Raw genomic sequence first — 11,948 nt, forward strand, 5'->3', positions numbered from 1 at the left:
TGCTGCCGTGTCTAACCAGAACTGAACTCTGCTGTGACACCCTACCTTACCTCCTGGAATTTGTCCCCAAAAACTTTTGCCCCAGAGAGTTCCGAGTGTCCTCAAATCTGGCAGTGACTGCCACCTGGAAGCTGTTAAGCCTGTCCCATGCTGGGGACCCAGCTCCCTATCTAACCTGTGGTTCCACAGACACTGCAACCTCTGTTACTGTCTCCCCCGGCCTCCCTCACCTTGTACAAGCTGTATGGCATGTCGTTGAAGTCCACCTGCAGCAGGTTGCCCAGCACAGGCAAGGGCACAGGGCCTGGTGGGTAGCGAGAAGTCCAGCGCTGGCGCCGGTGCATCAGATCCACCAGTAATATGAAGAGGACTGTGAATATGGCCACAGACCCCAGGCCATACCCAGTCAGCAGCTCCATGCCTGCCCTAATGCTGCCCAGGCTTCCGGGAAAACAATGTCCAACACTCACAGCAGCCTCCTGGAATCAGGGTCCCAACAGCTTGGAATGTGCCACCTTATAACAGACTCTCATTGGTGACCTTTGTACTTTGCCTCTAGTTTCTGTGATTTGTCTAGCCAAGTGTAAGGAGGGGCCAGAGATGTTTAGTCCCGCCCAAGAGCTGAACATAGCAGTTCTGCTGGGCTGAGCATGGTGTGTAGAATCCAGTGGGTCCCTGCTTCAAGGTGCACCATGATGACATGTAGTACGTTTGGTCTGCCCCCACATGCAAAGCTTTGAGAGATTGAGGACATTGCTTCTGAGAGGAATAAGACATTACCAAAGATTCACGGAATACTTTGTAGTCAAGATACGATGGGCCGATTGTCACTCCCAGTCAATGGCTCCCATGGGTGTGTGAGTAGTGGGAGGGTGTCTCCTGCAGTTGTGGGGAGGCAGCTGTATCCCCTGTGGGTGAATAAGGGGCAGCTGGAGCCCTGTGGGTGAGGAAAAAGCAGTGGGGGAAGGTAGTTGGAGCCTATGTAGTGTTCACTTCATGTCTGAGGTCATCCAGTTGATCAGGAAAGCGAGCCATACTTGGAGATTTCTTAGATCCAACCCCGAGAGCACTGAGAAATGGTCTGAGAATCCTGGGGAGGCCACTAAGTTGGGCCATAAAATTGTCACATGGTGGCCTCTGTCTCTTTTCAGTCTTTCTTTCTTGGTGAGTCAACATCTTCCCCAAAAGTCTTCCACATGGAGCTATGGAGGCAGTGTCCTCCTCATGCCAGAGCTCCGTGGTTAGGATGGGCAGCCATGAGGAAAATGGAAACATGACTCCTGAGCCTTCCAACAAACGGCACCTGTGTCCTGGGCACTGCTGGGTACACTGCACATGTCCACTCATCAATCACTAGGGTCAGTGAATGTGCAGTCCCTGTCCTTGCTGGGGATCCAGACCTCTGAAGATCAAAGGCTCAGATGTCCCAGTAGAATCCAGGCGGGCGCTCTCTGCTGCCCCCTCCAGTGTGGCAGAAGGGAGGCAGGAGCTGAGTGAGAGGAGATGGAGTCCACAGCATGCAGCGCCTCAGCAAGGACCACACCCTGGGTCTCCTCCTCTGCTGCCCCTGCCGCACCCTTCTCTGCTCACGTCTATGTCCCCGGGCCTGTGGGGGACTCCATGCTTGTTGCTGGCCTCCCAAATCAGCTTCCTGTTCTTGTCCATAGCTCTTTCCCTGCCCAACCCACTTAGGAAAATATGTCACCCTAGATTGGGGCACAGAGAACGTTCTTTGATCTAACTTGATGTCGGTCTGAATGGAGCCCTGAATGGGAGTCAGGACAGCAGCGTGTGTCATAGTCAGGAGTGGGGACAGAGACAACTATGCTCTGGTCACTGATTGGCTCAGGTGGTGGCTTCCTCTTGTTTGCCTCAGGACCCTCCCAGGGTAACTTTTGTGGCCTGATGGTCAAACCTGGACATTAGCTGTTTCACATTCTGCCTCTGTTCATCTCCACCTCTCTTCTGTGTGTCATGTATGACATCAGGAAAGAGCAGCAATTGTGCTGACTGGGTCTGAGTTTCCTGATTCAGGCTAAAAGAGTTCCTGTGACCTAAGTGCACCAAGAAGGTGAAGGGTGTCACACACTATGTCATGTAAATATCCTGGTCTGTCAGCTGCTCCTGGGAGATGACCTGGATGCTCTGGTAACTGTCTGCCTGCTTACACTGTTTGAATCTTTCTCCTCCGTCCATGCCACCTAGCCATGTGAACAAATGTGTCCTGTCATGATGAGTGTGACTTCTTGGTGACTGGGGTCTTGATATTCATGTCAGCTGCACAGCTGTGCCATGTCTACAAGAGCAAGCTTGAACTCAGTCCCTGGTCACCAGCATTCAGGGGTGCTCCCAGTTCACAATTCTCTGTACACATGTCAACAGATACTTGATCACTGTCCTTTGGACTCCACTGGAAGAGGACATATAGAAAGGACCTGGTCATGTCTCTCCTGGACCCTGTTCTGTGTGTCATTTCCCTTTGCTGGCTTCAACTGTCTGGGTTCACTGAAGTGAAGACCACAGTTAGTCTAAGGTCATACCTGGGACCCTGCTTGCTTTCCCTAGGCTTGGTGTGAAGTGCAAACGAAGTCGGCTTGCGAAGAATGAAGTGACTTCCTGGGGTGACTGTGTCTCTGAGGGTGCTGTCTCAAGAACACTTAGTTTGGGCAAAGGAAAGCCAAGAGACTCTTTATGGTTGGTGAAGCTCATGGTAGAGGCCACAGCCCGAGTGTTGCCCATTGTGTTCCCTATGGGATCCCAAACCACAGAACTAATACTTGAGATGCTTCACACTTGGTATGTGAAGAAATGCAGCCCAGTGTGGTGTCACAGGCCTTTAGTCCCAGCATTAGAGAGGCAGAGGCGGGTGGATCTGGGAGTTCAAGGCCAGACTGGTTTACAAAGCAAGTTCCAGGAAACTAGGACTGTTACAAAACAAAGTAAAACAATACAAAAAACCCAGACAAACAATAACACCATCATAAAAAAAGGGAAAAAGAAAAGAAAAAAGGAAGGAAGATAAGAGAAATATATCTAGAATTTAAATATTTTTATTTAAATGATAAAATGAGAAGACAGTCAAAAGACAAACTGAATGAAAGGGAATCAAAGTATAATGGAAGTGTATCAGCCAGGTCCCAGCGGGAACCTGACTCTAAAGAGGTAAGATCAGACCTTAGAACGTAGTGCCATGATCCCAACGTCCACAACCACTGAGGCAGCTGTGCATTGCTTTAAAACTGCTCATGATAGTTGAGGAGAACATTTTGAGACATTGTGTACACCTAGGGTGAAGCACTGAGAGACCCCCAAACAAAGCATTCCAGGGGTTTTGATATTGTGACTTCCTGTTTTGTAGAAGAGAAGGATTCATGGATTGCTGCACCACATAAGTCTGCCAGGAATGTCTGGACGTGTGCTGGAGCACACCAGGCTGACAGGAATGTCGGGAACTGTGCTGGACCACACCAGGCTGAAGGACATGTAGGAGAACCAGAGAGAACTGCTTCTGCAGAGGATTCTGAAGAACCTGCTGTCCACTTCACAGAAAAGAAAATGTTTGTGGGTAGTGTTAGAAAAGATACAAAAGAAATAGGGTTTGGCCAGACTGAGACCCTAGAGGTTGTAGAAGACTGAGTGGAAGGTAGAAAGTCAGGGCAGGAACCGGGAGACAGAAACTAATGCAGAGACCATGGAGGAGTGCTGCTTACAGGTTCCTCAGCCTGGATCTCAGGGCCTCACTGAACAGCTTAACTGCCCTACCACCTGTATCCTACCCTGTCTTTCTCTGCTCACTGTCCCCCAGCTCTGGCTCTGAACCCCCCTCTGCCCCACACAGCTTCTTGCCTTTAGCATTTAGACCAACGCTCAAGTGTTCAAAGACAGGCATTGGAGGGCGGTCAGAGGTGTCCTCTCCACAGTTCACCAGCACTTTCCGAACCGCCTTCAGTCCATTGATCACAACCACGGGCTTCCAGGACATCTGCAGGCTGAACACGTCACCATAGCATTGTCAAAGCTGAGGAGAGCGACAGAGCACTTATGAAGTGAGGTGCCCACAGATCCTCGAACCAGGTTAATGCATAAGTATTGGCAGAGTGTCCGTGTGTATCCGTGTGTGTGTCCGTGTGTGTGTTTGCATATTTGAATGTGTGTGTTGTTTATTTTGATCCTTAGTCTTCATATTTGCTGGGAAAAAGCTCTTGCAATGAGCTCTGTGCCCTGTCTCAGACCTGGCGCCCTCTGGCTGTGGCATTCCATCCTTTAAGTTCAGCAAAGGACTCATGGTAGATATGACACCTGCTGTGATCTTCCCAGAGCCTGGACACTGTCCTGGGGCCCCTCAGCATCTCAGGACACATGAAGAAACTGCTTCCTTGAGATGGGCAGTGAGGCCAGAGACCACACAGCAGCAAGAGATTCGAGCAGCCCCAGCCCCTCTCTCTCCACTCGGTCTCTGCCAGACACGCTGCACTAGACCTAAGATCATGCCCTTCACTCAGCCCTCCTCTGTGACAGGATCCTAAAGATTTGGGGCCTTCACGATTGCTGCCCTGTCCAAACAGATATGAACCTTGCTGTCACAACCTGCCTACCTCCTGGATTTCCCCCAACTCCCCCAAACCCTTTTGCCCTAGAAAGTCGAGTGTCCTCAGACCTGGCAGTGTCTGTAACCAGAGAGCTGTTCAGCCTGTTCCATCCTGGGGGCCCAGCTCCGGTCTAGCCTGTGGCTCCATCCCCAGGATGTAGTGAAACAGACACTGTAACCTTGGTATCCATCCACCACGAACTCCCTCACCTTGTAGAAGCTGTATGGCATGTACCTGAAGTCCACCTGCAGCAGATAGCTCGGCACGGGCAGGGGCACAGGGCCAGGTGGGTATCTAGAGTCCAGTGCTGGCACCGGGGCATGAAATCCACCAGTAACATGAAAATGACTTTGACTATGGAAACAGATCCAGGGCATGCACAGTCAGCAGCTCCATGTCTGCTCCACTGCTGCCCAGGCTTCCAGGAAAACAATGTCCAACACCCACAGCAGCCTCCTGGAATCAGGAAGTCCCACAGCTTGGAAGCTGCCACCTTATAAGGGACAGCCTATGGTGCTCTTTTGTCCTTTGTCACAAGTTTCTGTGATTTGTCTAGCCAAGTGTTAGGAGTGGCCAGAGATGTTTAGTCCCTCCCAAGAGCTGAACATAGCAGTTCTGCTGGGCTGAGCATGGTGCGCAGATGTCCAGTGGATCCCTGCTTCAGGGTGCACCATGATGACATGTAGTAGAACGTTTGGTCTGCCCCACATGCAAAGAGCTTGACACACATTGCCTCAGAGAGGAATAAGACCTCACAGAAGCTTCACAGAATACTTTGTTGTCAAGACATGAGGGGCTGAATGTCACCTCCAGTCAATGGTTCCCATGGGTGTGTGAACAGTGCGAGGGTGTCTTCTGCAGTTGTGGGGAGGCAGCTGTAGCCCCTGTGACTGAATAAAGGGCCATTGGGAAATGCAGTTGGAGTCCTGTGGGTGGGTGGGACAGTGGGAGACAGTGGGGAAGGCAGCTGGAGCCTGTGTAATGTTCTGTCCATGTCTGAGATCACCCAGTTGATCAGGAGTGCAAGACACACTTGGAGATTTCTCAGATCCAAGCTGAGAGTGCCGAGAAATGGCCTGAGAATCCTGGGGAGGCCACTAAGTTGGGCCAGGAATTTGTCCCATGATGGTCTCTTTCCTTTATTCACCCTTTGTTTCTTGGTGGGTCAATCTCTCTCCCAACGTCTTCCACATGGGATATGGAAGCAGTGTTCTCCTCATGCCAGAGGCTGTGGTTAGGATGGGCAGTCATGAGGAAAATAGAAACATGACTCCTGATCCATCCAACAAATGGCACCTGTGTCCTTGGCACTGCTGGGCACACTGCACATGTCCACTCATTAATCACTAGGATCAGTGAATGTGCAGTCCTGTCCTTGTTGGGGATCCAGACCTCTGAAGATCAAAGGCTCAGATGTCCCAGTGGAATCCAGGCAGGCGCTCTCTGCTGCCCCCTCCAGTGTGGCAGAAGGGAGGCAGGAGCTGAGTGAGAGGAGATGGAGTCCACAGCATGCAGCACCTCAGCAATGACCAGATCCTGGGTCTCCTCCTCTCTGCTGCCCCTGCCGCAGCCTTCTCTGCTCACATCTATGTTCCCGGGGCCTGTTGGGGACTCCATGCTTGTTCTGGTCTGAAGCCCCCAAGTCTGTTTCCTGTTCTTGTCCAGAGCTCTTGACCCTGCCCAACCCAGGATAATATGGCACCCTGGATTGGGGCACAGACAAGGGTCTTTCATTAGTTCCAACTTCTCTTGATGGGAGCCTTCAAAGAGAGTCAGGACACCAGCATGGGTCACAGTCAGGAGTGGGGGACAGAGACAACTGTGCTCTGTTCACTGATTGGCCTAGGCTGGTGGCTTCCTCCTGGTTTGCCCCAAGACCCTTTGTGCATAGCTTCTGAAGTCTGATGATTAAACCTGGATGTCAGTTGTCCCACATCTGCCTCTCTTCAACTCTCCTCCTCTCTTCTGTGTGTCATGTATGACACCATGAAAGAGTAGCATTGGTGCTGACTGGGTACAGATGTGCAGTGTGGCATGTGCCGACTCAGGCGTGATCACTGCTTCAGAGTAAGTGAGCCCTCGTGATCTAAGTGCACCGAGCAGGTGATGGATGTCACACACTGCGTGTTATAATAATGTCCCAGTCTGTCAGCAGTTCTGGAGTATGACCTGGATGTTCTGATAAACATCTGCTTGCTACCACTGTTTGCCCCCTTTCCTCCTCCATCTGTGCCTCCTCAGCCATGTGAACAAATGCGTCCTGTCTGGATCAGTGTGATTTCCAGGGGCACTGGGGTCTTGGTATTCATGTCAGCTGCACAGGTCTGTCATGTCTACAAGAGCAAGCTGGAATTCAGTCCCTAGTCATCAGGGTTCAGGGGTGCTCCCAGTGCACAATTCTCTGTACACATATCAACAGATACTTGATCACTGTCCTTTGGACTCCACTGGATGAGGACAAATAGAAAGAACCCAGGCATGTCTCTCTTTGTTTCTGTCCTGCCTGCCATTTTCTTTTGCTGGCTTTAACTGTCTGGGTTCATGAAAGTGAAGACCAACAGTGAGTCTAAGAGCCATTCCTGGGTTCCTGCTTTCTTTGCCTAGGCATGATGGGAAGTGCAAAGCCAGTTGGCTTGGGAAGAGTGAAGTGACTCCCTGGGGTGACTGTGACTTTGAGAGTTTTGCTTTGGGAATGCTTGGTTTGGGCAAAGAACGGCCTCAGGTGGTTGGGGTTGATTAAGTTTTCATACCCAGATAGTTCCTTCACTCCTCATGATATGATGGGATGTTACGTATTGAATTACAAACCACAGAACCTATGCTTCAGATGACATATGTAAAATATTGAGAATCCATCTCATATTAATTCCTGGGTGAGTGCTCTTTTTCCCACAATGAAAACTAAGGAGATGCTGAGCTAGATCATCACACTGAACTAATCTCAATTCCAACTTACCAAGTTGTAGAAGTAGTGGTCAGTGGGCTGAAACTGTTCTGGAACCAAGATAGGCTCATGACTTCCAGCAACAAAGCACAGAGTTCAAGGGGATGGGGTGTAGGGCAGAGCCAAGGAGCCACCGAATCAGGTTCCAGGTGTCACTGTTTCCTAGGCAGCTAGGGCAAGGTCATCAGTCTCCTGAGAACCTGAGCTCAAATGGAATATGGTGGACACAGTGGAGGCTCTTGGTTCTAAGTGTAGCAGAAGTGTGAGCTTGTCTGTGAGACACAAGGCCACAGCTCACTTGAGACGATGTGTCCCAGGTAGGAGGAAAGACCATATTCATTGATCATAGACTGTATAATTGTGCATGTAGGAAACATGAGGTTTCACAATACCATGTGAGAACATCAAACAAATTCAGCAAAGATACAAAGTCAACAAGAACAAACCACTTGTTCTTTCTTCATCTAACAACGAAGCATCTGGAACCATGTGAGAACTGAATGACAAGCAGTATTATATATAAAACAGCATCACAAAGAGCCGTGTTTGAGGGCAGGGCAGTGGCTCTCACAGTGTGGCACTTGCAGTTAAACATGAGGACATGCATTCATTCCGGGGCATCTGGACTCGCCAACCTCTTCTGCAATCCCAGTGCTAGGGAGGCAGAAAAGGGAGGTGCTCAGTCGCTGGCCAGCCAGTCTAGCTCGTGAGTGGGCTCCGAGTTGACTGAGACATTGTCTCAACAAACAAGGTGGTGCTTGTCCCCTTAGTGACATTACCACAGTTCCTATGCAATGATCATTGTAGGGCCCCATCTTCAATTAGAGATGTCAAAGGTCACTGTTGTGACTGGTTAAGGTTCACTGCTGAAAACTTAAACATTTAAAATGTCATATACAGAATAGTCTTAAAACAGAGTTAATATTTATGTCTATGTAAAGTTTTAAATAATTAAAATAAAACCAAAGGATTATGAGACTATTGGCAATAGAATAATCTCTACATTTTAATTTTCTTCTGTCCCACATCAGGTGGCTCTTCTGACATGAGACAAAGATTTTGGATTTTACTACAAATATGCTTGAGTTTAGAGGAGAGAACCATGCTTCTACCCTAAAGTCAGCTTTAAATTTTAATTAAATTGGGACTACAAGAAGACCATTTGCCTTTTACAGTTGTAAAGAACAATAAAAACAAACATTTAGGAAGACATGAAATTTTATCCTGCTGGAAATATACTATATCATTAGGCCAATTTAACTCTTAGCTATCTCCTCTCCTCATCAGGAAGGCTCTCTGTTCAAGTCTATTCTTTACCAATCTTGATGGTATTCATAATTTTTTTTCTCCTGTGGAAACAAAAGCAAAACCTCTCCCCCAAAATAACACATATCCTGCTTTCCATTCTGAGTTTTAATACACTTTAAAAATAAATAGGTTGATTTAATTCATTAGTTTTTTTTTTATTATCCAATGTCTCTCTGCAGCTGTTGTCCCTTTTTCATTAGCATTTAAGAAATTTACAGTTAATAAACATTGTACTTTTATTTCTGGGTGTTTTTGTTACTCCCTTCTGTTTATTAATCATTTCTTTTAAAGTTCAATTAGACCTTTCTGTAACTGCTTGTCCTGTGGGGTTGTGAGGTATAACTGTAATATGCCTTGTGTTATAATATTCAAAAACTGTTTCATTTCACTACACACATATGCTGGAGTATTGTCAGACTTAATTTGTACAGGTATTCCCATAATGGCCATTACTTCTAACAGATATGTAATCATAGAATCAGCTTTTTCAGAACTCAAAGCAGTTGCCCATTGAAATCTTAGAATATATATCTATGATATGGTATACACATTTAAATTTTCAAATTCTGCAAAATGAAACATGTCCATCTGCCAAATTTCATGTCTTTGAGTACCCTTTGGGTTACTTCCTGCAGGTAGTGGAGTCTGGTTATACAAGAAACAAGAAAAGTAGGACATTTTCTTATAATTTCCTTGGCTTGTTGCCCAAGTAAAGGAAAATTCCTTTTTAAGCCCTTGCTATTGACATGTTTTTTTCATATGAATAATTGATCACTTTCATCATTACCTTGTGCTAGAGGGCCTGGCAGATCCATATGGAATCCAATATGTGTTATATATGTGGGATGATTCCTATTCCTGACTATTTCCTGTAATTGTATAAAGCTAATACAGACTTAGCAGGAATAAGTTTAGTCATTTCAATATGTAAGACAACTCTTTCTGTATATTGAGAGACACTAATTATATTAAGAGTTTCTGAAAAATCAAAGAATAACAAATAATTCTGATTTCTGAACTGAACCATAAGGGCTTTGAATCTGACTTATAACCTGCCTTTCCTGATTTACTTGCATCAGTATAAGATGTAGGGGCCGGTGTGGGCGCTTTCCAGAGGGAGAGGGGATTGTGAGAGAGTGGTACAAGTGAGCTCAGAAAAAAAAAAAAAAAAAAAAAAAAAAAAAAAAAAAAAAAAAAAAAAAAGAAATTGGGGTACCTTTTAATATATGAGGTAAAATCCAATTAGTTTTTTTTTAATAAACTGATATCTCTCGCTTTTTGGATAATTGTTACTTATCTCCCCCAAAAAATGACTGCAAGCTCTTTGTCAGTTTTCATTTTCTGTCTATAATGAAGCAATTTCATCATTAGTAAAAGGTACTGTAATTTCTGCTTGGTTCATTCCTGTCAATTGACAAAGTCTTAATTTTCCTTTTAGAATTAATTCAGAATCCTTTTCCACATACATCTTTAATTTTTTGCTCTGTTTGTGTGGTAAAAATGTCTACTCTAAGATAGCATTTTCTCTTTGCTTTAAAATCCCTGTAGGGGAATGCATAGAGGGTAAAATAACTAGAATGCACTCAAACTCTGGATCCAAATTATGCACATGAGCATCCTGTAATTTCTTTCCCACCAAAGCCAATTTTTTCTCTCAGCTTCAGCTGATAATTCTCTTAGACAGTGACATTTTAAAGTTTGAAACACATTACTCAGTTCTTGATTTGTTACTCCAATAGTGGGCCATAGATAGGCAATGTCTCTCAACAATTTTTGAAAATCATTAGGAGTCTGCAATTGATCTCTCCAGATTTGTCCCTTTTGAGGTTGAATTTTTTGTAAACCTATTTTTTTTTCAAGACAGGGTTTCTCTGTGTAGTTTTGGTGCCTGTCCTGGATCTCGCTCTGTAGATCAGGCTGGCCTCAAACTCACAGAGATCCACCTGCCTCTGCCTCCTGAGTGCTGGAATTAAAGGCATGCACCACTACTGCCCAGCTTGTATTTTATATCCTAAGTAATTAATAGAATCTCCTCTTTGTATTTTTTTTTCAGAAGCAATTTGTATCCCCAAGCAAGGCAAATTTTTCTGTACTCTTCAAAAATTTTCTCTAACATTTGAATCAGCTAGTAAAATATCATCCATATAATGGTAAATTGTATATTGGGAAAATTGTACATGAATTATTTTCAATGGCTGTCTAACAAAATATGGCCACAGGGTGGGACTGTTTAACATCCTTTGGGGGAGAACCTTCCAATGATATCTCTTAACAGGCTGAGGATTATTATAAGTAGGCATTATGAAGCCAATTTTTTTCTCTATTCATTTCTTGTAAAGGTATAGTGAAAAAATAGTCTTTTCAATCAATAACTATAATAGGACATACTTTGAGAAATGGAGAAGTCAGGGGAATTCCAAACTGTAAAGAACTCATTGGCTGAATCACCTTATTAATAGCTCTTGGATCTGTTACTATTCTCCATTTTTCAGATTTCTTTTAAATCACAAATATAGACTTTCAAGGACTGGTTGATTCTTCAATATTTTGAGCATTTAACTGCTCCTATAGCAGCTACTCTAAGGCCTGTAATTTTTCTGTTGTCAAAGGCCATTGTACCACCCAAACAGGTTTGTCAGTCAACCATTTTAAAGGCAGAGCTGATATTACCTTTACCAACAGCTGTGGTGCCCTGCTGATGTACAGCTTGAATGGTCTGTGACTGTTCTTGATAGTGTCTTTTGACATTTCTCTCAGAAGCATTTCTTATTTTATAGTTTGTTTCTGAGATTGGGTGATGTTAATCTGAGTATTCCAATGCTGTAGTTAATCATGTCCCCATAAATTCATTGCTATATTAGCCACATATGACTTTATTTTTCCTCTCTGTCCTCCTAGCCCTATACATTCCACCCATCTGCACTTTGTTTTACTTGTGACAAACTGTCAATTCCTAAAAGCTGAACATTTATTTCTGGACAAAGAAACACAGTTTGGCTCTGAAATTGGAGCAATCTTTGCCCCTGACCAATGAAACTAATCAATCCTTGAGCAGGAAAACTAACCAATCCCTGAACAGAAAATATTTTTCCTGGAGAAACTCCACC

At 45.4% G+C, this 11,948-nt stretch overlaps 1 protein-coding gene across 1 annotated transcript in view; it reads right to left on the bottom strand.

Annotated features, from left to right (window-relative positions):
- The window catches only part of LOC114694324 (cytochrome P450 2D1-like), a 123,613-nt gene extending 123,129 nt beyond the window's left edge, over nucleotides 1–484 (bottom strand). The window contains exon 1 of the mRNA XM_037197703.1: nucleotides 231–484. Within this exon, the coding sequence (XP_037053598.1) occupies nucleotides 231–419 (189 nt within the window). The 5' untranslated portion in view covers nucleotides 420–484. The remainder of the gene's footprint in view (nucleotides 1–230) is intronic.
- Nucleotides 485–11,948: the final 11,464 nt, after the last annotated feature.

The sequence above is a fragment of the Peromyscus leucopus genome, chromosome 20, assembly GCF_004664715.2.
Source record: "Peromyscus leucopus breed LL Stock chromosome 20, UCI_PerLeu_2.1, whole genome shotgun sequence".
NCBI classification, from domain to species: Eukaryota; Metazoa; Chordata; class Mammalia; order Rodentia; family Cricetidae; genus Peromyscus; species Peromyscus leucopus.